The 24,532-nt window shown below is 24.1% G+C and overlaps 1 protein-coding gene across 3 annotated transcripts in view; it reads right to left on the bottom strand.

Annotated features, from left to right (window-relative positions):
- Window positions 1-909: 909 nt before the first annotated feature.
- Window positions 910-24,532, bottom strand: part of LOC112602317 (formin-J-like) — a 40,528-nt gene continuing 16,905 nt past the window's right edge. Inside the window, exons 3-24 of one of the 3 annotated variants that reach the window (XM_025350336.1) lie at window positions 18,757-18,872; window positions 16,199-16,373; window positions 15,746-15,779; window positions 13,425-13,575; window positions 10,691-11,311; window positions 9,709-9,909; window positions 9,558-9,619; window positions 9,285-9,473; window positions 9,081-9,181; window positions 8,933-9,003; window positions 8,762-8,869; window positions 8,620-8,690; window positions 6,738-6,864; window positions 6,424-6,676; window positions 6,236-6,342; window positions 6,046-6,178; window positions 5,819-5,965; window positions 3,377-3,545; window positions 3,040-3,311; window positions 2,832-2,977; window positions 1,928-2,751; window positions 910-1,846 (exon numbers count right to left, since the gene is read on the bottom strand). In XM_025350336.1, the coding sequence (XP_025206121.1) occupies window positions 1,048-1,846; window positions 1,928-2,751; window positions 2,832-2,977; window positions 3,040-3,311; window positions 3,377-3,545; window positions 5,819-5,965; window positions 6,046-6,178; window positions 6,236-6,342; window positions 6,424-6,676; window positions 6,738-6,864; window positions 8,620-8,690; window positions 8,762-8,869; window positions 8,933-9,003; window positions 9,081-9,181; window positions 9,285-9,473; window positions 9,558-9,619; window positions 9,709-9,909; window positions 10,691-11,311; window positions 13,425-13,575; window positions 15,746-15,779; window positions 16,199-16,373; window positions 18,757-18,872 (4,877 nt within the window). In that variant the 3' untranslated portion in view covers window positions 910-1,047. Of the gene's footprint in view, window positions 1,847-1,927; window positions 2,752-2,831; window positions 2,981-3,039; window positions 3,312-3,376; window positions 3,546-5,818; window positions 5,966-6,045; window positions 6,343-6,423; window positions 6,677-6,737; window positions 6,865-8,619; window positions 8,691-8,761; window positions 8,870-8,932; window positions 9,004-9,080; window positions 9,182-9,284; window positions 9,474-9,557; window positions 9,620-9,708; window positions 9,910-10,690; window positions 11,312-13,424; window positions 13,576-15,745; window positions 15,780-16,198; window positions 16,374-18,756; window positions 18,873-24,532 lie in introns of all 3 variants that reach the window. The other 2 variants (XM_025350335.1, XM_025350334.1) reach the window with 2 other exon arrangements.

The following is a 24,532-nucleotide window of genomic DNA, read 5'->3' as shown; positions in this document are numbered from 1 at the left end:
TTTGAGGTGACCTCTGAATACAAAAATCGATAATTACAAAACAATAATAATTTATTATAATAAAAGAGTTGTTAGTAAAAAAAAAAATAGATTTAGAATTTAGTAAATTATAGATGACAATTACATGATTTATTTATATATATATTTTAATAATGATAAAATTTTTAGAAAAATAAATATAAAATGTTGTTAGAAATCTAAAAAAATGTTTGATTTAAAAATATAAAATAATTTTCAAAAAGACACAATTTAATTATTTTATAAATAGTATAATAACAAAAGGCACCATTTTAATTGTTTAGCAATATGTTCTGACTAGATACCAGATATATAATAAATTCATATACTATATATATATAAATTATACAAATAAAATTAAATTAGTAAAAAAAAATACATGTTTATTTAAATAAAAAAATGTATACAATACTAACTTAATTTTAAATTTATGTAGATATATTTAATTAAAGTAAACTGTTTGATGTTTTACTTCTAGTAAATGAGTGTTCAATATAGATCTATTGTCTGTCAAACATTTACTATAATTCTAAAAATTAATTTCTAATCAATAAGTAATGAATAGTTAGTTTTCAATTGTACATACAGTAGAAATTATATTAACATAGGTACTAAAAAATTTAAACTGTAATATTATAAGGAATTTTATTTTGTAAATTTTATTTATTTTTTTTTTTTTTTAACTAAATTGTTAAGCCAACAGTCTTGTAATATTAAATGTGTGAATACATGTTTATTGTCAAAACTGTAAATGAAAATTGAAAACAAGTAAATCATAAAGATTTAAACTAATTAAATGTTTAACCAAACAAACTGGCTATTAAAAAATAGATTTTTCTTTTATTTAAAATTGTTTAAAATAAAATTTTATGTCAAATAATTTAACAGAAAATTAATAAGTATTATAGGTACAATGATATATTCACCTATACAATAAATAATAATTCATAGTAAAAAGTGTATTGGGTATAAATTGTGTATGGTAACAATTGACAACTTTAATATAATATATTAATATATTTTAAACATCTACTTAAAATTTTTTTTGACTAAAGGCATTGGTTTGCCATTGTCAACCAAGTCTTTTGCGGTACTAGACGCAGTTGGTCTCATAAATCCTAATGATTTTCTGGAGGGTGACATTCCTGTCATACCGGATCTGCCTTGGTTCTCTTTAAAACTAGTGCTCAACGGTTTTGGCTTTGGTTTGTTGACAGGAACTGCAATGCTACTACCACTGCTACTGCTTCTGCTAGCCATAGGTGTATCACGGTTGTGCTGTTGTAATGCATTCAGTGGTTTTTTTGATTTCAAATCTGTTGTCAGATCGTTGATAGCTCGTGTGTAGGTCGCAATACCGGGAATCTTTTTGACTGTGCTAACAGAGTTTGAGCTATTAAGCGAACTCCTAGAGCTACGCAAGCTACTTTTAGAACTTGACCTTTCAACAGGCTTTGGTGCACTTGTTGTTCTAGTTGTGATTGGCTTTTGAACAATTGGCTTTTGAACAGCCGTTGATTTTGTTATAGGTTTGGTTGATGGAATAGCTTTCACCATTGGTTTCTGAATAGTTTGAGGAGTTCTAAAACTACTTGTACGTTTTGGCAACTCAGTTTTTCTTACTACTATAGGTTTAATGGATGACTTAAGAGAATTTGTTTTTCTTAAAGTAGGGACAACAGGTCCACTGCTACTATTAGTATCATTACTGCCACTACTATCAGCTCTTGCAATCGTTTTTGGAATTTGTTTATCGGTTTCAAAGTTACCTGAAGAAGTCTCCTGACTTAGTGACTCAGCAGACATCAAACTCACAGATTCTTCAAAACTAATAAAAACAAAAACAAAGTCAATAATAAAACACTAGATATAAAAGAAAAAATAAATATAAATTAACTGTTTTATTTACCCTTCATCATTTAAGTCGTGTTCAGTTCTAATTTTTATAGGTGGTGTTAAAGCTTGTACTCTGATCTCTGGAATGAACTCACTTTTTAAATGTATTGATGATTCATCATTATCATGAAGATTTATCTTAGTCACTCTATCTAGAGCTTTTGGCTCTATAATACTTTTTTCAGGAGAAAGTTGTCCATAAATTTTGACAGCTTTCATAATATCACCATGATCTACAACACTTTGGTTTCTAGTTGTTCTGGGCATAGATGAGTATAACCGATTTCTAGAAAATTCTTTATTATCATCATCAGTTGTTTTATACATTAGTTTATCTTTCCACTTTTTTAATCGAACATCTGTTTCTTCGTTGGCTTTTGGTGATTCGTATCCTTCCAATTTTCGACCTTCATCTTCTGTAGTTTTTCTATATCTCCGAGTACGCCTGGCTGCTGAAAATCTATCAAATTGACCATCTCCTAGATTTTCTTCTTCGACCGTTTGAATTTTTAATGGAATTGACTGAGGTTTTACAATTTGTCTACGCGATGTCGGTGGTGTTTCTATATTATCTGAATCTATGTCAATTTTATCAGTTACATCCCCTGGATTAGTAGAATCTGAGGTTTTTCGTCGGGGAGCAAAGGGAGGTAATAATTTTTCTTCCGGCGAATCTGGACAAGACAATTGTTTTCTTAATGATGAAGGACTTCTTACATTAGGTTTTATTTCTGGTTGATTTGTTCCCCGAATATAAACTGTTAAACGGTCTTGATTAGATACATTCTGTCCTAATTTTTCAATAAAACCTTTTCTTTTATCTTCTTCTTTGATAGCCTAAATATTGATTAAAAACAATAACATTAGACTAAGTTTTTTTTTTATTTAAATAATAAATAATAAATCTATAAACTTACATGTAAAGGTGTGCTATGATTATCAAAATTTGAAAGATAAGTTGGTTTTTTAGATCTTTTGATATTACAATCAGTTTCTTCTGATGTATTTGGTACATTTAAGTTAGATTTTCGCCATTGAGATTTATCTTTAACAGGAGGTTGAGCTTCTAAAACAATTTATAGAGTTGATATTTTAATTCTTGGCTAATTCAAAGATTTTACTTACCAGCAATTGCTTCCATAACGCCAACAACATCAGTTTTATCAATAGTGGGCCTCCAATCAGCATATACTCTTTTATATCCATCATTATTTGCATTAGCTAATTTTCCTTCAGGTAATGTATCCAAAATACTACTACGGCCATCACTTTCAGAGTCATTTTCTAATGATCGTCTATTATTTTGAATTCTTTGAGTCTTGCGTCGTAAATCGTCAGAATCTTTATCTTCTTTTTCATTCTCTTGTAGCCATGCTTCAATCTTTTGTCTCCATGCTCTATAAATAAATGTAACAATAATTCGTCTATTTATAAAAATTACTTGTTTTTATATTAATTATACTTTGGCTTCGATTCTTCTTCAGGAGTTGATGCTGCAGTAGATATAATTGACTTAGTTTCTACTACAGGCGATGGCGAATTTGCTCGTTCTCTATCAGCGCTAAAATCAGCACTTAATAAGTCTGGTCTCTTTTTACCACTACCTCTGAATCTCCTTGCCCATGATCGGTCTTAAAAATAAATAAATACATAATATAAGTATTTGAATCATTAACATTTTAAAGATTTTGAAATTTAATTGGTACAATACCAAAAAACATTTAATTTATAAATATTAGTTAAAATAACTAACTTAAAAAGGCTGAAATTTTTACTAAATATTTCCATTATTACTTTTACCTAATAACACTTTGAGTTCAAATTTTAACAAAATTAGATATTCAAACATAAAATAACAATTTTATTATTTTGTTAAAATTAAAAAAAAATATTGATAGAAGAAATTAAAGGCGGGAAACTTTTAATCTTTACATATATTTTAATTTCCTATAGTGAATACTACTTTAAAAATATTTAAATTAATTTAAAGCTATTTATAGATGTTTAAAAATTATTTTTATTGATTTATGTTAATTACAATTTTGTTTCATGGTCAACAAGCTTGAGTTTTTATTATTTTATATTTTTATTGTTATTCATAACATATTGATTGCAAAACTTAAAATATTTTACTATATTACATAGATTTATGGTAAATTATAAGTTTCTGTAAACAGTTTTCTTAAAGCTATTTTTATCTTAAATCTATTGAATTTCATACCATTCTATGATAACTATATTGAAATTTAAGTATAATTTACTCATAATGTTTTTTGGAAAAAAATAGTTTAATCTACAAAATTTTGAAAATATTTATAAATTATAATTGTATTAAAAATATTATACAAGATAAACTAACTTTAGACAAAAGATATTCCACCTATCTCCTTCGCTTCAAATAGTTTTCTTCTAGATAGTAAAATTTATAATTAAATTAAAATTTAACACATCCTTTACACTAACTCACTTATTTACATGGTACCAGAGACCAAAAGGTACCTATTTTTTTAAATGCCTTGATTATTTTTTTACACCTCAACCGTAACTAAAACCTGTGACTTCAAAAGACCATTTACAAAACTTAAACCAAAATCATAATGACTGATACAGTGATACCTATTAATTCTTTCAACCTTTATAAAACTAATAATATTCCATTAAAATTTAAGACAACTTTGAACCTTTTGTCTTACAAACCCAAACATACTAATTAAAAGTTACTAGCAGGTTCCTAGGTTAAGTTACATACATTTTTATTTTAAATAATGATAAAAATAATATTATATATAGTTACATAAATTTAATAGTATTGTCAGATACTTAAGTAAAACTTCAAATACCTTTTTAAACTTAATTAAATAATAATTACTATAATTTTAAAGAACCCATTCCAAAAAATATGAATTAAATTACGGTAGTCATTTGATAATTCTAAATTCAGGGAACCGAGTTAAAAATTCCATTTATAGAGGTTTTCGATTTACTGAGTGTTTGAATAATCGAGAGAAAAAAAATTAATTCGAATTAAAGAGAAATGAAAAATTATTGTATATATGTACATATTACATTTATTTATTATACATACATAAATAATATTATATTTTACAATTATTAATTGATATTTGTCATTTATTTATTATATTATTATATTTTACATATTGAAAAATTTTGTTATTTTTTTTGTGATAAATTGCTGACCACAATTTTATTTGGTCCGTGGCGTTGTCTAACTTACTGATAGCACTGAAAATTGTATCGCATCTTTTTTCGTCCATTTCAAATTGTTCAAAAAATTAACGTAATCCTGACAAACGTTTAGATTATGTAGGTAGGGTACGATAAAGTTTATAAACTACGATAATATTTAACCACCGTCGTTATTAGTTTCATTACGAGTACGTCAAATAGATTGTACATAATCTTTATATGAATATACATTGTACATACATATGAACTTACATATAATCGTGTTTAAGGAAATTCGAATTATAGAAGTTCATGGAATAAAAATTCGAATTGTAGAGTGTGCTCCACCGACAGATATTTCGAATTATTGAGGAAACCGGAATACATGTATACTCTCCTAATTATAGAGGTTTTCTCAGGGCACTCAGCGTTTAGTTTGATTTATGGAGTTTTTCGAATTATCCAAGTTCAAATTAACGAATAACTATTGTATTTATTTTTTGTTTAATTAAACAATTACTTCTTTCATATAATAAATTTAATAGCAAAAAATTTTCTTTACTATATATTATAGTATTTAATACATAATATTTTAACAGTAATAACTCAATTATTGAACATAATAAAAGTTATTTGACTTGTAATTTTTTTTACAAATTTGTATAATATTTTTTTAGTATAATTAATTTTTACAAATTTGATAAAATAATTTTTTTACCTAAACTACCCCATGATTTTCTTTGAATATTTGATACAGGTGGAGCATCTTGATTAGATGTTCGCAAGAAATCCATTAATGTTATTTCGTCTTCTTCTGATGGCACTCTACTTCTTCTACGTCGCAAACTTCCATTTGGAGTAACATCTTATAAATGATACAATTATAAACAAATTTATGATTGACAAAATTAGTAACTTTCTAAACAGAACATAATGAATAGGTACCGGGAGATAGATTATCTTCTTTATTAGGGTTATCGACAACACCAAGTCTTCGTCTAATTACAGCTGGTGAACCAGATACTGATATATTATCCTCTTCTGAAGTTACAATTGTTGCATTATGTGGTCTTTTACCCTGGAAATGAATAAAAATAGAATACTTGATATTTTTATTTAATTTAATTAAACATACCTTATCAAAGCTCTTTTTATGAGGAAATCCTGAACGAATGTCATACAAAATTGAATCAACTAAATTACTTTCAACATCAGAGCCATTATTTTGTTGATCATTGGTTACTATAAAATGTTTAATATATATATGTTTGATAGTTATTAAATTAAAAACTACAATATTATATTATAAATTATTTATCTTACATAATCTTTTTTTCACAGCTAATTGTTCTTCTCTTTGTTTTCGACGAACTAAAGCTTGTTCTTCTTGTACTTTTCTTCGTTCATTTTCAGCCACTGCTAATCTGAATTTCATACAAAAACTATGAACAATTCGGAAACATTCTTCTAATTTGAATGTGTTAATATCCTCGCAAAAGAAATCGGCCAATGTTTTCCTCATGGATTCCAACTCGGCAATATCACTTTGTAAGCCCCCAACTTGTCTTTCAGCAACCTATTAAATTTGTAAAAATAATCATTCATCATGTTTTATTATTATGTGTTAACATTTAAACCTTTAAAAATTCTATCATTTGATTTTTAATATCTTGCTCAGTATTAGGCAATTCGATTTGTTTTCGTACAACTTTAAACCTTGAATCTAAAGTATTTATCTCATTTTGCAACTGCTCTACAGTAGTTCTAAAAAAAATATTTTTAATTAATTTACTTAACAAAACAATTAATAAATATAAATTCAAAAAAGGGTGAAAGCAGGAAACTGCCCTGTTGTACAATATAAGACTAGGAGTTAAGTGTATTTCGTTATTGAATAGGTCATTGTAATGGATGTTAAATTTATGTCGTCACAATGTGTCATTGAAAACGACAAATGGTTGTAAGTAAAAACAGTTTAATGTCAGCTTATACTTACACCATATAAATTTATTTCTATTAATCAATATAATAATTTATTTTACTTAATAGTACCTAGTACAATAATACAGTATAAACTATAAATATGCAATTGTATAAGTATAAAAATAATATAAACGTTTTGAAAATATAATAATATTAGTAAAAATGTCCAATCTCTGCGAAAAGTATTCTTGTATTACAACAAAATAAATAAAATCGTTATTCTTGGATTAAATATTTTTTTGAATTCCGTTCAATTTGAATTTAAAATATCTTTAAAAAAAACTTTTTATGAAGAACCTTATATAAAATTTTCAAATTCTTCGACGAATTTAAAACTGTTTTTTTTCATTGACATTTATAGAAAAAAAATTTAAAAATATCTGTTAAATGTCTTTAAACAGCTCAAAACGCTTCAACATTTTATCGTGCATACAAAATGTTTATGTAATTATTTAGTTAGTGAAAATATTAATTGTCTATGGTTATTCCTTTTTAAACTACGACAAATTAAGAATATACATTTCGTCAATAACTGATTTCTGCTTTTACTCAATTTCTTTTTTACCAGTTATTTTGAAAAATACAGGATATTTACAATTTTTATCTTCCAAAAGTATCATTCAGTTTCAATTTTCTATCATAATCCAGTATCCACCCTATAAGTTGACGATCGAAATTATTTTTTTCTACGATACAACCATATATACACAAAAAAATAAATGTATTATTATTATAAAATCAATAGATTCATTGCTTCGCTCAGAACTTAAAATATTATACAAAGCTATAAAGAATAAAATTAATAGAACATCGTACACGCGTGTATATTGACTCCGTGAACTACTAACGTATAAAACTTGGCAAATCGTACGTTCATATCAATCTATTTTAATATTTATTATTTTAATATTAAAATGAATCAACTCTAATAATTATTTAACAAGATATAATTATTATCGAATAAAAATATTATTCAGGATAAAATATTTAAGAATCAAGTTATGAGCATTTTGAAATTGTAGATTATCATAAAAATTTTACGTGTAGCCCTATATAATATTATTACATTTAAAACTAATAATAAGTAAGTTTACTTTAATACATAAATAATCTAAACGTACAATTTGCTTTGTTATGCTAAGTAAGACGAATTATAATATTGGAAATAAATCTTACATATTTAATTGTGTGAAATAACTTTTTATAAAATAATGCATATAATTATTTATAAAAGTTTCAAATTTTGGATTGATAGACGATAAATATGTGTTATAAGATATTATATAAACAAATTTAGTAAAATATCCTGTATTAGAATTTTGAACGATACAAATTGATTAGTATTTAAAAATCAAATGTTGAATATTATAATATTATATTTAGTGTATAATAAAATTCTAATTTTAGGATGTATAGTAATAACAGTAATTATGTGTATAATATTATCATGTATCACAATATTTTTGTATAAACGATAAATATATTTTTTTGAACTAATTTACTAATATCATATATTATTATTATATATTATTTTACTTGGTAGCTTCTTCTAATACAGACATCTCTTCAGGAAATTTAAGTAAATCTTTTCTATTTTTTTCGGCTTGCTATAACAAAATAACAACATTATTTCCTTAATTATATGATGATTTAACTGAATGTTATTTGTAGTACTCACCAGTGCTACATAATGGATAAGATTCATACCAGGTTTATTAGCTCGTATATCAGTGAGTTTTTGTAAAGAACTTAATTTCACCCCAGCAGCTTTTCCCGCATAGCCACCCTAAATTTTAAATAATACGTCTTTATTTTTTTCATTTTAATAAATTATAAATTTTTCACTTACAAAATTTAAAAAATTTCCAGCACAAATCACCATGTATAGTACTTCTTGGAATCGTTTATTCGTCATTAAATCTAAGTTAAATTATTTTATGTACCATAAATTTTATATTATTGATTTCATTAAAAAATATCAAATGTTTTTTTTTTACCTTCACCTGCGACGATCATTGAATTAATGCTTGGCTCGAGGTAACTCATATTTGATGCGAATTCCTCCTTTAATAACATACTTTCAATGCGTAACTTGTAACTATAAATAAAAATTCACAAAAACATTTGTAGGTATTACAAACATGGTAATGGTTTCAGGACGAAAAACATTATTGAAGGTTAATTGTGTAGTTTTTTCTTACTTGGGAATGTCAATCAATTGTAACAGGAATTTCTCGGCATTTCCCAATTTGGTTTTATCTCCTTCGAAAGCCCTAAGCATTTCTAATTCATCTAACTCTGGTAAAATTTTTAGTAAACCACGCAGTTTTTCTGCCCCTATATCATCATGATCACCATCACGTATTAACTGTATAATATCCTCATTTGAACTGAAAAGTGAAAATACAAATCATGCATAATCTTTGAACATAAAATAGTTATCGTAAATATTATTTCAAAAAAATACTACAAACCTCCGAAATTGTTTCAAAAATATATTGACGTTTAAACTTCGTTTTCCGTCTAATAAAACAATCTGAAAATTAAAAGTAATTAAAAATACCTTTCCAATAATAATTAACAATATAACTTTGATATTTTTTTTTAATTTATTTTTTTATTTACTTCTGTTGGTTCTTTTCGTTTTTTTTCACATTCACTAGTATCTTGACCTAATCTTAAGTTTAATACTCCACTTTGACTAGTTGTAGCTGTGGGAGCTTGTTGACAAAACAAACCTTCCATTTCTGACCAATCAAGATCTGGCATGGGTGAATTTTGATGGCTTCTAGCCACAAGTGACCAAATATTATGGCGTCCAACGACCTAAAGTGGAAGATTAATTAGGTGATACATAAATTTAAGTTTTAGTAAGATAATTTGAAGATAAATACTAATAATATTGTTTTTTCTAATATATCCTACATAGATATAAAATGATGACTGTATTGACGTTGTTTAGACAAATAAGTATGTCTAGTATTTAAATTGTATAGTTACGTAGTTAAGTAAGTTATAATACTATGTCTATACTTAAATTTTTATAGTGAATAAGAAAAATAGCTCTATTGTAACCGTTAATATATTTTATTACATATTGTGTTTCATGCTTATGTTGCGTAATAATTATTGATGTAGATATAGATTTATAATATTACTATTTATTACTCAGTATACTTATAGCCTATAGGTACACTTCAAAAGTAGTATTGAATATAGGTATGTTTAAAAAAATGAATCAACATTATGAAAGAGGTTATTATAATATAATATTGTAGAAAATTTTAAGTTAATAATAAATACATAAAAATATATCATTATTAAAAATAGTTTTAAATTAAGTCAATATTATATTATTATTTTTATTAAATAGATTATATGACATAATTTATCCGTTTACAAAGTATTCTCTATGTAAATATTTTAATTAAAAACTATTGTTCTAATTTTAAATCTCTCTTCAGCGCTTACCTAAATAGATTATGCTTTAATATAATATATAATCATTGTTATAATATTTCATACTTAAATTTGTTATTATTAATTTATTCTTATTTTGTAGAAAATAACGAAGATACAAATACAAAAACTAAAAACAAAAACTTACTTTGTTATCTGGGATTTTGTTCCAATTGATAGTTTTCATTTTGGCTTTAGGCGTAGGAGTTTCTTGTTGAGGTAATAATTTAGCAACCACAGAGACCGAGGGTGGCGGTGGAGGCGCGTCCACGGTAATGGCCGATCCGCTGTTGCCCATCGAGAGGAATCTTTTTCCTGTGTGTTGTGCTAATTCGATAGCCGTAGGCTGCTGATTTTGAGGAAAGAAAGGCGCTGGGGGTATCGGCGGCGGTGGTACGCCCATCAACAGTGGTGGAGGAGGTGGGGGTGGTGGTGGATTCCCGGAGGACTGTAGAGGAGGTGGTAATGGTGGAGGTGGCGGTGGCGGAGGGGTGGCCGACGTGGGTGAAGTCACGTTTGATGGGCCCAATGACTGTTTGCGCCCACAACAGCACACCCGCAAACCCACATCCCTAGGTTGACTTTGACCGAGAACGCTCGGAGAGCGTAACAGGCGTGACGCGTCCTGCCGGTTCTCGAGTAATGTCGAACGATGTACCAGCGTTTCGGCCGTATCCCAGACGATATCGCTAACGGCTTCTTTGGGATCGATCCTGAGTAGATGCTGGAGGATGCTCAAGAATGGTATTTCTTGTGGAGTATCTGCTACCTATAGTGTATAACAAATGACCACACATTTTATTGATTTGAAGTTAACATTTTTAATATTTAGTAGGTACCTATTCTAAGGCTTCAACTACCTACCAATGATGCGTAATGTTGACACAAGGGAAATTTGTAATTCACAACAAAATAAATATTCGTAATTTACACTATCGAAAAAAGTTGAAAATAGTATTTGTAATTAGCACCAAAATGAGTATCTATGTATCTATTCGAGTATTCAATTATTTAGTTGGTACCGACGTTAACATCAAAACTCAATTAATTCAAATGAAAATAATAATTTTTTTAGATTCCTAATTACTCTCTTCCTTATTTTTGTAATCATTACAGACTTTAACAACCGATTCGTCGTAATCGCCTAATTACACAATATTACATTTATTAATTGATTAAAAAAATAATGCATTTGTTAAATTATTAATTATTATAATACTTTAATATATAATTGTTATTAGATAGATTTAAAGTCAACATTGATGTACCGTAGAATATTGTTATTGTGTAAATACTAAATAGGGTAGTAAAATAATAGGTCAAAATCTAAAATGAATTAGGTATCCTATATTATTACTTATTAACTTCTCATATTTCATCTTAACATCTAATATTGAAACGTGTAGGTACCATGTACATATAACATTGAAAGAATAAACTATTTTAGTTTTAGTGCAAATAATAATTCATTTTTTTTTACTGCCATAACTAGTGAAAATTATATATTTTTATTTTTATTCAAATTACAATTGCTGTTAGTATTTTAGTCAAATTTAGTGTAAATTGGCTATAGCTGACACAATGTATACTAGTGGTTTTATATTACACAAGTTAACTGTTAAGAATATTGTTTTTAGCTGTTAGCTTTGTTATAATATAAATTATAATACTGTTAAAATAAAATGTTTATAGTAAGTATTTATCAAAAGTGACATTATAAATATATTTAAAATTGTTTACTTATACAATACTGTGTTTGCTGGTACATATAGGACATAGATTATACATAGGTATAGAATAATAATAATAAATGTGTAATTGTGAGTACCTATATACACGTGCTTGAATTCATTAACGTCTTTACTCCTAAATTATATAATATGATTGTGTTGTCGTTTAATATGGAAATAAATAATTAGGTACTATTTTGTTGGTTCTGTAGGTTCTGTTTACTTTTAAATAGGTATTTTTTTAGTCAATATACAATAATTATTCAATGTCTATTTTATATTTTTACTAATTAATATGTTGTGGTTTTTATTAATTATTATATTATTTGTTAATTTATTATAGCTTAAAAACAACAGTACAACATAAAAACTTTAAATATAAACCTTAACTGTAAATTTTATTATTTTAAATTTAAAAATATAACTTGTCGTTAACGGAAAAAATATAGAATTGAGGAGAAGAAACCATAAAGATATTATTTTATTGAATTTTATGATCAATATATTTGTATATCGAATAAAGATATTTAATATTAATAGTACTCGCATATACATATTTTTTATTTTTTACTTCTCACTGCACTTAAAACTGCAGTTATTATCGTTCATAATATTTATAAATTGTGAAAAATAAAACATTTCTAATTTTTCAATTAAAAGTTCAATTCAAAACAACTTTACTAGTTATCCTAAACACGAACTAGAATTATTTTTACTATATTTCACGTAATTATGATATTAAATTAATGTATAATAACTAATAATATTATTATAGAATAATTTTTGTTTCAGTTAATCATTTCATTATTTATACCAAAATAATAATAGTAAATGTGTATAATATGATATTATTAAACTGATAATGATAAATAAAATACAATATTTCAATAATTACATATTTATATGTCTTTCATAAATTTAAAAATGTTCTTAATTTAACAAGTTTCTGTCTTTGAGACGTTTAAAAACAATTATTATAAATATTAAATATGAAGAAAATTTTAATTTTAAATATTTTTAAATTACAAAAATTAAATTAATTTTTCATATTTAAAAATTTAAATTTTTACATATTAAATTTTATTTTATTAATTTGCTTTACTTAGTATACAGTAATTTATTAATTTAAAATAATTTAAAATGTTTACTAACCTGTTTTAAGATAGCGTAAAAAACATCCACATGAGAGTTTATATCAACTCCACGAAAAGGTACATCTAAAATTTGTGATTCATCATTTTCTCTTTGCTCGTCGAAAACATCTAATTGTACCCCAAGATCTGCATAGTTTATTGATCCTTTCCTTAAATAAATGAAAAATATAACAATTTTCCAAAAACTATAATATGTATTTAGAAACTAAAGCAGTAGGTATATAGCTTCAGTAATTGTTTAAGAACGACTGATGCTGGAAATAGCTATCGTTTTTATTCGGTGACTACGGAAGTTCATTTTTTTCTCACCGACGAGCACGGTGTACTATTCTTGTATATTTAATTCTGGACTCCAGTGCCAGTAACCCGCTGCTAGTTTATAACCATTATTTGGCACATAGCCCGTCTTTAGATCGGAGATATTAAAATAAAAAGATATCATAATGAATGTCAAGTCCAAATGATATAAGAATAAACAAAATTTCTAATATATTAGTTAATTAAGAATTTGAATGTTAAGTTATTTTAACTGAAGACATGTAAATTAGTTTTTAATTTTTAAGTTTTAAGTTAATATATTTTGACCTTCATACATTTCAATTTTTATGAATAGGTTAGACAAAGTATATCAGAAATATCTAATGATTTTACATACAATATATCAATTATATTAATAAATTATTTTTACTAACAATCTACTTATTTTATAAATATAAAAAATGTATTGATAAAACGTAAAATAAATATTATTATACATATTATGCAATTTTAAATAAATTGATGTGGGTATTAATAAGTAATAACATATTATTATACATTAGGTTATATTATAGAAGTTGTAAACATGTATTATTGTATTCACGCATGCATCTATAAATACAATCCTTCGTATGGTTGTTTTTAGATGGTACTTGGAAACCGTTGAATATTTGAAAAGACATCTAATAAATTTCATGAAAATTTCTTTACTTCACTAACGCAAGAGAGTAATTGAAACATCATTGGCACCATTCCTAAAGGTTTAAATTCTTATTTTCAGTTAAACTATGCTCTCTCAAGCTATAATATGTGCTTTTATTAGACTTAGACAACAAATGAATTCAAATTTACTATTAAAAAACCGTAAACATTTACTTTTTAGAGAATAATTCTACAAATTATTATATTGAACAGTAATATAACATTTTAAATAAAATTAAAAAAAGAACATATAGTAGGTAACCGCTCTCTAATGAATGTAATATAAATGTTAAATTTGAATTCAATAACAACTTATAATTGTACACGGAAAATGGTTCTGGGCGAAAACTGTCAGTCTTTATACATTATACTAAATAAGTTTCTGATATATTTATATTATTATTATAGTACTTTATTTTATGCATTATTGATATTATGTTAGACTTTAAACTACAGAATAATAGTGTTTATATGATATAAATAGAATTAAAATTAATCGACGAAATAAAAAAAATTGAAAACTGGTTTTACATAAAAACTCCCGTTTTTACTCAGCTAATTTATTTATTTTGTTTAACCCAATTATTTTGAAAAATACTAAAAATATTTTACTTTTCATTTCTTAAAGTACTAACTAAATATAATCCGCTACCAGAAATCACTTATTGAAAATGAAATTATATTATTTTTACTGCCCCAATAAGAGTAATGACAGTCACAAAAAATACACATTATTGTAAAATTAATGCATTTGTCGCTTCATTCAGGATCGGATATATATGTATTTAAATTTTTTTTTTTACTTACTATGTAAAGTTTATTTTATACTAGCCATAAAAAATTTTTAGATGTCATTGTATTTTAATGTTCAAAATATAAAATTATTGGAATCTAGGTAGGAACTCATAAATAATACCATAACAAATTATAGTAGATAATCTATTTTATTAAAATATCCTAAAATATAGCATATTAGATTGTGTAAACTACTGAACTATACCTACATATTATACATTTTAGAATAAACACAAATAATGTAAGTATAAATACTAAAATATTTAGTAAAAATTGCTATATTTTTATTAAAATTTGAGGCTATATTTATTGTCATGAACCTATATAAGAAACCGAAATTATGAAATTGTTGGCATAATTAAAGTTATTAAAGCCCTTAATTTAATTGCAATATTTTTTATCAAAAGAATATTATACAAAAAAAAAGTTTTAAAAAATATTAAAAATTCTCAGAAAATCATTGTAAGAATAGTAGAAATAAAACATCAAATAAATTGCGGTAACTGTTAGCTGTTAGGTTAAGGTTTTAATTTATATGAATTTAAGACAAATAAAATTAATTACCTCAGTTCATTTAATATCGGAAGAAGTTTGAGACCTGAAAAAAAAAATGATTTTAAAATTATAATTTTTAGGTACTAATGTAGATACTATAAATATTACTCCATTTAATTATTTCATTCGTGTATACAATTTTATTTAATTGTTTAATATAAATAACTATAGGTATGCAAAATCAACATCTCCTAATTTAACTAATAGTTTAATTGTTAATATGTTCATAAATTATTATTATATTTTTAATGTATGTATGTATATATAATAATATAATAATACTATTTGTAGAAGTATATCTCATATTATACCTAGGTACTTCGTAGAATTAATTACAATAATGGATATTACTTATTTGTTATATTTTTATGAAATAAATTAATAAAGTCAATGCAACAGACAACAGTTCTTAAACATATCTCTATTATTAAACAGTCAAATCGTTAAATGCTTACGGCTTACCAATAAATTCATTCCTGATTCTTATCCGGTCTCGAAGCTGTGGCGTAGATATGATGAGGCAGTTGATAAATGCCACAATAGCTGTTTGATAGTCTGCTGTTTCTTGGCCTTTAGATAGAGCCCATTGCAATTCACGAACAACGATTTGTAATCTGTACCTTTCATTCTTTTGGTCCTGTAAAGTGTAATTTTTTTTTTTAATTAGCTTTTATTAAAGTATAATTTTTTTAAAAATATTTTCAACAATGAAATACTTAATAAAAATAAATATAATATTAATTTATTTTGTTTATAACTATTAAATACACAACAATTTTATAACTAATATAATAATATAGGTAGGTGCATACAATTAAAATTTAATTTTACATGATTTCTTAGAAGTCGGCAAATTTTAGATTTGCCTACAAGAAAGAATAATGGCGAAAGATAATTATACAGAAATTTTAAGATACATAATAATAAACGACTAGGTAAATTACTTTGATCAAGGTAAATGGTTACAATAATAATTAACAACTTTTAGTAGTGTTACAAATTCAAGTATGTAGTTTGTATAATGCTACTATAATTATTTATTATTTATATTTTATAATAATAATCATAATATTTTTATTTTTTATTTTTTTTGCAGGCAATCGAGTACACAATCTACGCCATGAGAAACCACAACTCTGCGTCTCCGTTGCGCATTCTAATAATGGAATTTCTCCCACCATGTCGTTGTCGTATGACTCAATGAATGGTAGTGGGTGATACGCGGATTTTGAAACGTTTTGATCGTCGCCGAATTGTAGTTTCTCGTGGTGTGGAGTATAGAATTATTATTAATTAAAATAATAATAATGAACACAAGTTCATTATAATTACTAATTTGTATTAGGTACGTATTATTACATTTCAATAATCTATTAAATACTTAAAATGAGTTTAAATTCTTAGTTAGTTAAAGATTTTTAATTAACGTTTATAAATTATAACAAAGTATGTAGGTATCAAATATTAGGTATACTGTAAAAAAAATGAGTAGGTACACTTATTGGCCATTTAAATAATACTTTTTATACTAAATAGTATTTAAAACTACTAGTAAAAGGAATAGTTCAGTAAAACATAATGTGCATAAAAAAAACGTATCTATAGAATATAACCAAGTATATTTACTTATCACTTTTAAGTAGGGTTTGGAACTTAATGTACTTAAAAAGTACTAAATATGCATTCACTTATACGCGCAGAATAGTACAAATATAATTTAAAAATAGGCACTTATAATTTTTTCTACTCAAAATTTTCATAAATACAATTGTTTTGTTAAAAAATATTTTTATATTTTATAATTTGTACTAAATTAATAAAAACAGCAAATTATATATCAAGTTAGGATTTGAAAATACAATACAATAATACCTAGTTGAATCCCCAAAGTAAAGTATACATTACAAAGATTTTTTTTTATCATCAAATTTTTAAATCGAATTATAAATATATCATTAATCATCAAATATGCTCCGAAAAATAGTAAAATTGAAAAATATATTTTAATAATTACAAAATCATTAACATGCAAAAATATGTATTTAAAACTTTTTATATTATTTTCGTGAAGTCATAAAATTAATTTCAACCTTACTTAGCAATAAATTTAATAGCTCAAAAATAAGTGCAAATACAATAACTAGCACTACTTATAAGGCCATAAGGGTACACGCATTTTATAAACCTACAATAAAAAAAATAATATTTATAAATATTAAATAATATTAGTAAATACAAGTATTAGTATTAATTAAAACCAGGGATACAAAAATATTTGTATCAAATCAAATAAGTTCAAATTAATTAGCTACAGAGAATTTGGGAAAAGGGTACAATGACGTTTATAATAGGCACTTATTTAACTTAAATATAATATGAATATGTGATATAAGTATGCAATGTATCTAAAATTACACAGTAATAAGATGTATTTTGTTTACGTCATGTCATGTAATGGGCGTACAGTGGTAAAATTAAGTAAAGCAAGTGAGGGGGACTTGACATTAATATTGCTTAGTGCCAGAGGCGCAGTCTCCAAGTAATATGTCTACATATTACACATAAACCAAATTTACCTAGTAAATACATAAAATACATTATTATATTAATTGCATTTATAGGTAGGTACAACAACTATTCTCTAAAAATATTGTACGTTATATGATATATTAGTAAATGATACCATATTATATTATTATGCCCATATAGGTATTTATAATAGTACTAAATAATGTTGTAACTTGTAACAAAGTGAAACATTACAATATTAGTATTACCTATAAATGCCTTTATATAAAACATAATTACATAAATTACCATGTTAAATACTATATTTACACTTTACAGTGGCTAAATGGTTAATATTGAGAATTGTAATATACATCGGGGGATCGCATTTCAGATTGTCTTCATTTTTAAAGTGATTAATTAATAAACACATTTTCATTAATAAATTAGTCATTAAAAATAGAATCATCGATACTTTAGTAAGGTAAGTATAACAATTGTGGTTTACTTACCTTGTAATGTTGAAGGGTATCAAGTGCTCTGGCATGGCCTTCTAAATTATAAACACATAATGCAGACAACAACTCCAATACTTGCTTTTTCACAGTAACATTGTTAGTGTCAAGAGCTGTAAAAGAAATTATTACACGGTGCAAATTAAATAATTATAATTGAAATTCGATACTTTTAATTTTTACATATTTATTAAATAAGTAAGGTGCCCATAAAGATAATTTTATAACTACGTTGTAATCTACTTCGTCGTGATCTCTGTCAATTAAAGATTAATGACATTTTTAATAATTATATAGTATGACTCCAAGTAATATTTTTTTATAGCTTATAAGTCTTATTTATTTCACTAATAATAAACAACTAAACACTTAAAATTGGCAGTTACATTCCCATGTTATTTGTAAACGTGATATTTAGTTTTAGTTTTAATTACTTACCATAATGGGAAAAACTAATAATAACTGTCAGATTTACATTATTTTAGTATGCATTTGAATATGCAAAATCAATGACTTTTCATCATTAATATAAAAAATTTGTTGAAGTTGGTTAGACAGAATTAAATTTAAAATCATTTAGAAATATGTCCCTAACTTTCTAAATGTAAGTTACTGAATCTTATAAATAAGTAATGTCAACGTTTTGAAATGTTCTGACAGAAATAGTTATTTTTGGATTGTTTGAATGTTATCAGTGGCGCCGAGTCATATAAATTTTAGTGAAGCAAAATCAAAATATTTTGGTAAATAAATTAGGAAATAATATATTCAATATTTTCTATCTCAAATAACTAATAACTTTAGTTATTTATTTAATTATTTAGTATAGGTATTATGTAATATAAAAACAAAAATATATAAACAAATAAAACCACCCACCCTCTTTATTATATGAAGCGATTGATTCAGCTCATGTATAGGTTAGACTTAACAAAAATTTAATGTTATAAATTTATACAATCAAGACATTTTTCATTAAAAAAATAACAGTGAAACTATATTTTAAATTTAAAATGTAATATTTAAGTATAGCAGTCTTACGAAGAAAGTATTATGTTATACTAAACGACGTTAACCATTCAATAAGAAGTATTAATTTTTCTTTAATCTAATTAGTAATAGAACAAAAGTGATTTTTTACATTTTTTTTAGAAAGCACATTTCATATTTTATAATAGTTTTAAATTTTGAAGGAATCCCAAAAATCATAATTTAATACAAATACCTTGATTACCTAAAAGGTTGTATATTAAACATTTTTACGTAGATAAAACAAAATTAGAACCTAATATTAATTCCAAGTATGATTATTACTATAAATTACACTTATATTGTTATATTAATGATTAATAAAAGATATAAACAATAATCAATATATAAATAATAATTAGTATTTAATAATGATAACATTAAAACATTAGACACTGAACTATGCTAATAAAAATGTTTCATTTTATAGTAAATACAAATATATAATAAACTAATTAATTAACAACATTTTTTTTAAATTAAAATTAATAATTTAATGATTGCTGTATATATTTAACGAAAAATAAATGAAGAGTATGGGGTATACAATAAATTATTTATATATATTATTTATCTTATACATATAAGATAAACTAAAGTAAACTCAAACTAGTTCAGATACGTTTGATGAGGTGTAGCCAGTATACTGTATAGGCCATTACTCAATATTTAACAGCAACAACATTTAAACTCAAAAAAGGATAAAAATATACCTATATTAGAGTTTACCTTTCAATAATCAACACATTTGTTCTGGTCGTGATGATCAACTGGAGCCAAACGAAGGCCAACTAACCTTATATGTTTACTTAATTAGTACGTAGTACATGTATGATTTGCTTGTACTTTCTTATTATACCTACTGTGTCTGTTATGAATCATAACCAATTTAACATTTACAAATTAAAAATAAATGTATATCCTTCTAAGCACCTTATAGAAAAATATAACTATCATTTTATTTATACCATTTCCTAAGGAGGTAAAAATTATGTTGAAAATTTGAAAACGTCTTGTGATTTATTGTTTGAAGGATAAACATTTTTCATCTTTTTATAAGTACCTGCATATTTATGTACGTATATCTTGTATACGTAGTATCTACCTATACCTACCTAAAATCAAATTTTGAAAATAAACTATTAAAATTATGTACAAATACAAATTACAATTACATTATTATATGAAACATACTATTGATATATTAAGTCCTGACAATATCTAAGAAACCATATTGCATATAATACATATACTTCGATAAATTCCTAAAATTGTTTTTCTCTATAATTAATACATGAATATAGTTGAGATATTTCATGTTAAAATGTATAAATACATATTAAGTGTTTATTTAATTTTAAATCTTAATAAACCATAAATATGAATAAAATAAATGTTATATTACACGACCTTATATAATTTCATAATTTTTAATTCAATATAATATAGTTATATACAATGTACACATTTAAAAAAAAACAAATAAAAAAAAAATTATAAATTAAATAAATGCCAATCTAAGAACTTATTTAAAACTCATTGTATTAATAATAATAAACAGTTACTTTTTACTAACCTATATAATATATGTGTACTTTTGATCATATAAATTATAATTTGTATGATATTCCTCTCAGATTTCAATTATCACAAAATAATAAATATTATATTGTATATTATTAGCTGAAGATATTATAATAGCTATGTAAATTCACAATAAAAAAAAAAAAATGTTAATTTATATTATATTATTAAACTTTGTACATAATTTTTAAAATCTATTATTCATAGTATACTTTCAAAGATCAAGCAATATTTGTGTGCTAGATTACTAAAAAGTAGAAAACAAAACAAATATTTTTAAAAATTAAGTGTTTCTAAAAAAAAAATTTGTTAAATAATAAATAAATACAATTACTTCATAATTAATTAAACTTGCTAATCGTCTTAGATAAATGAACCCAAACCTACCCATCCATGTAGTTATCATGGTTTAATAATTTTGTGGTTAGCGAAATAAAATAAAATAAATATAAGTAGACTATATTTTTATTTATACCTATAGTTATTGATGATTTCACAAACCTAAAAAACTGAACAATAGAGAATAAAGGTACTAATATATTGTGTTTCTTTATTTCATTTAACTAGAATTTTAGTATATAATAAATTAAAAATAACAAATAATTATAAGTAACAAAAATATATTTTTCTTCTCTACTTATTATTTTGGGTGTAATCAATTTGCACTAAAACTGACCCTAAATATTTACAAAATGTGTAATTTGCACCAAAAACTTTAAATTGCATTTATAATAATGTTTTCAATATTATATGTACTTATTTTACAATAATATGTTTTTTTTTTGTGTGTTACACACGGTATGTCATTGAAAATATTTAATAATATTGAACTTTGAAAATGTTTTTATAGTAAATTAATCATAGCTTTTTACTTTTGAGAAGTCAAAATTAAAAATTCTCGATATTATATACAATATTTTTAATGAAGTTACAAATTTTCTAACTAATGATTTTTATACTAATTTAAATAATAGCATATTGCTTACAATTAATTTCTGGTTACTATACTTAACATATTACATCCAATGTCAAAAATTGTAATCAAACTAATATTAAACTTTTTTTTAGATTAAATTAAATCTTTGGAAAAGAAATAAATTGCTTTTTAGAAGCAATATGTAATACCTAACCTATCCGTCTATATATAAATAGATTAATAAACTTCATTAGTGGTTTTGTTGCGCCAGCGCCAATCAATAATTATCGAAAATACATAGTTGCAATATTTTTTTATAATCCTTTGATATAAGAATTTTGAGGAATTTCGTCAAATTATTTTACACTTAAAATATCATTAAAAAAAATTTTTCATACCTAAGATTTAAAATTTTAATACAAAATTATAATAAAAAAAAAGTTTACCGGAAACTCACATAAATAAAAAAACATTTTTTTAAAAAGTAATATAATAAACAAACTTTTTTTTAAATATTTTAAACGCAACTCATCAAAATTAATTTCTTATTTATAATAATGCTTAAATGTAATGTATAAGTATATTATAAAGGAACATCATATACTTATATTATTTACATTGTGATTCAGTGATTTTATAAACCGTGATCTATAAGTAAAATGTAATTTAATTGAAAAAATTACGATACAATTTTACGTTATTTTTTTTTTTTTAACGTTTATGTATAAAATATTTTAAACAAATTTACATATTTCAAACAAATTCCAACTTTGTCAATAACCTGTGTAATATAACTATTTTTCTTTAACCACGGATTTTAATGTTTTGTTTTAATCCAAAAACAAATAACTATAACAGGTATTTTATATTTTCACCAAATGTTAATTTTTTTTATTTTTTTTTTAAATTATTGTCGATAAAAATATTTTTGTTAAATCAAAAAGCAAGAAAAATGAATACAAAGTTCTTTATACGTTGTTATAATTACTTTAAAAAAATATTATTTCACAATTGTTTTTTAAAGTATCTCAGATTGAAATTTCGACAAAATAACATATTTAAACTATGAATAATTATGAATGATATTTGTTTTTTGTTATGATTTAAAAGCATCATTCATGGGAACAGTTATAAGTTGTACGCGTACTCAATATAAAAAATCTATTATACGCAATGGAATTTTCAAAATATGTGGATTAATTTTAAGCTATTACTTATTTATACTATAAATCTATTCATAATGTTTTACAACAAAGTGATATTATTGACTCTAAAGTTATAATAACAATAATGCAATATGGTATAAATAATAAATACATACTATAATGATTAAATATTAATAATATAATAAATTTATGTTAGGCACAAAAATAAAATCATCCTACTTAACACCAATTATAACTTGAATAACTACTCGTAATAACTTTAATAACAATATCATAAAATATATTAAAGTAATACGTAGGCTAATTATTTACCACCTTCATTTAGTATTGGTTTTCGTGTACAATCACATTACATTGTAAAATTCAAATCTAACTTATTCATGACGGCAGTGACTTATTCGAAAACTACTGTATAACAGAACAGTTCCTACTTGCCCACATTTTACTAATTTTTCTATTCAAAGTAACAACTAGTTCAATGTTTTTCTTACTATATTACTATTGAATCAAATGTTTTACTTCAAAGCGTATTTAATAAAAATAAAAAAATATACACATCGTATTTTAATTTGTAGATTTCAAAACGATTCTCATTCTGCGTGAAATCTAAAATATATCATTGAGAGGGGTAATAAAAAGTGAAAAACGAATCATAACAAACAATATTACTAACTGAAAATTAAAAAAAAACTTTACTTTTAATCTTTTATTCAGACTAAGTCCATGTTATGTTTATTTTCTATACAAGATATTAACTTTTACTCTCTGAAAAGTTGAAAGTAAAATTGATAAAATGCTTAATATTTATACAACTTACCTATAATATAATATATATATTTGTATACATTTGATAAAAAAAAATTGTTTAGGTAAGTAATTACTAATTTACTTAAATTGTTTAAATCATCAAATTATTCTACTAATTGACAAACATATTTTTATCGATACCTAATACCTAATTTATCTTCTATCTACATTTTACTACTAAAACTAAAAACTTATAGTAAAATTATACCAATATATTACATATTTAAATTACTGATACTAAAATAACACTATAAATATATTTTTTTCACTA

The sequence above is a fragment of the Melanaphis sacchari genome, unplaced genomic scaffold (assembly GCF_002803265.2).
Source record: "Melanaphis sacchari strain LSU unplaced genomic scaffold, SCAv2.0 Contig85_pilon_pilon, whole genome shotgun sequence".
Lineage (NCBI taxonomy): Eukaryota > Metazoa > Arthropoda > Insecta > Hemiptera > Aphididae > Melanaphis > Melanaphis sacchari.
Note: the sequence above shows the minus strand (reverse complement) of the source record. Positions and strands in the feature narration are given on the sequence as shown.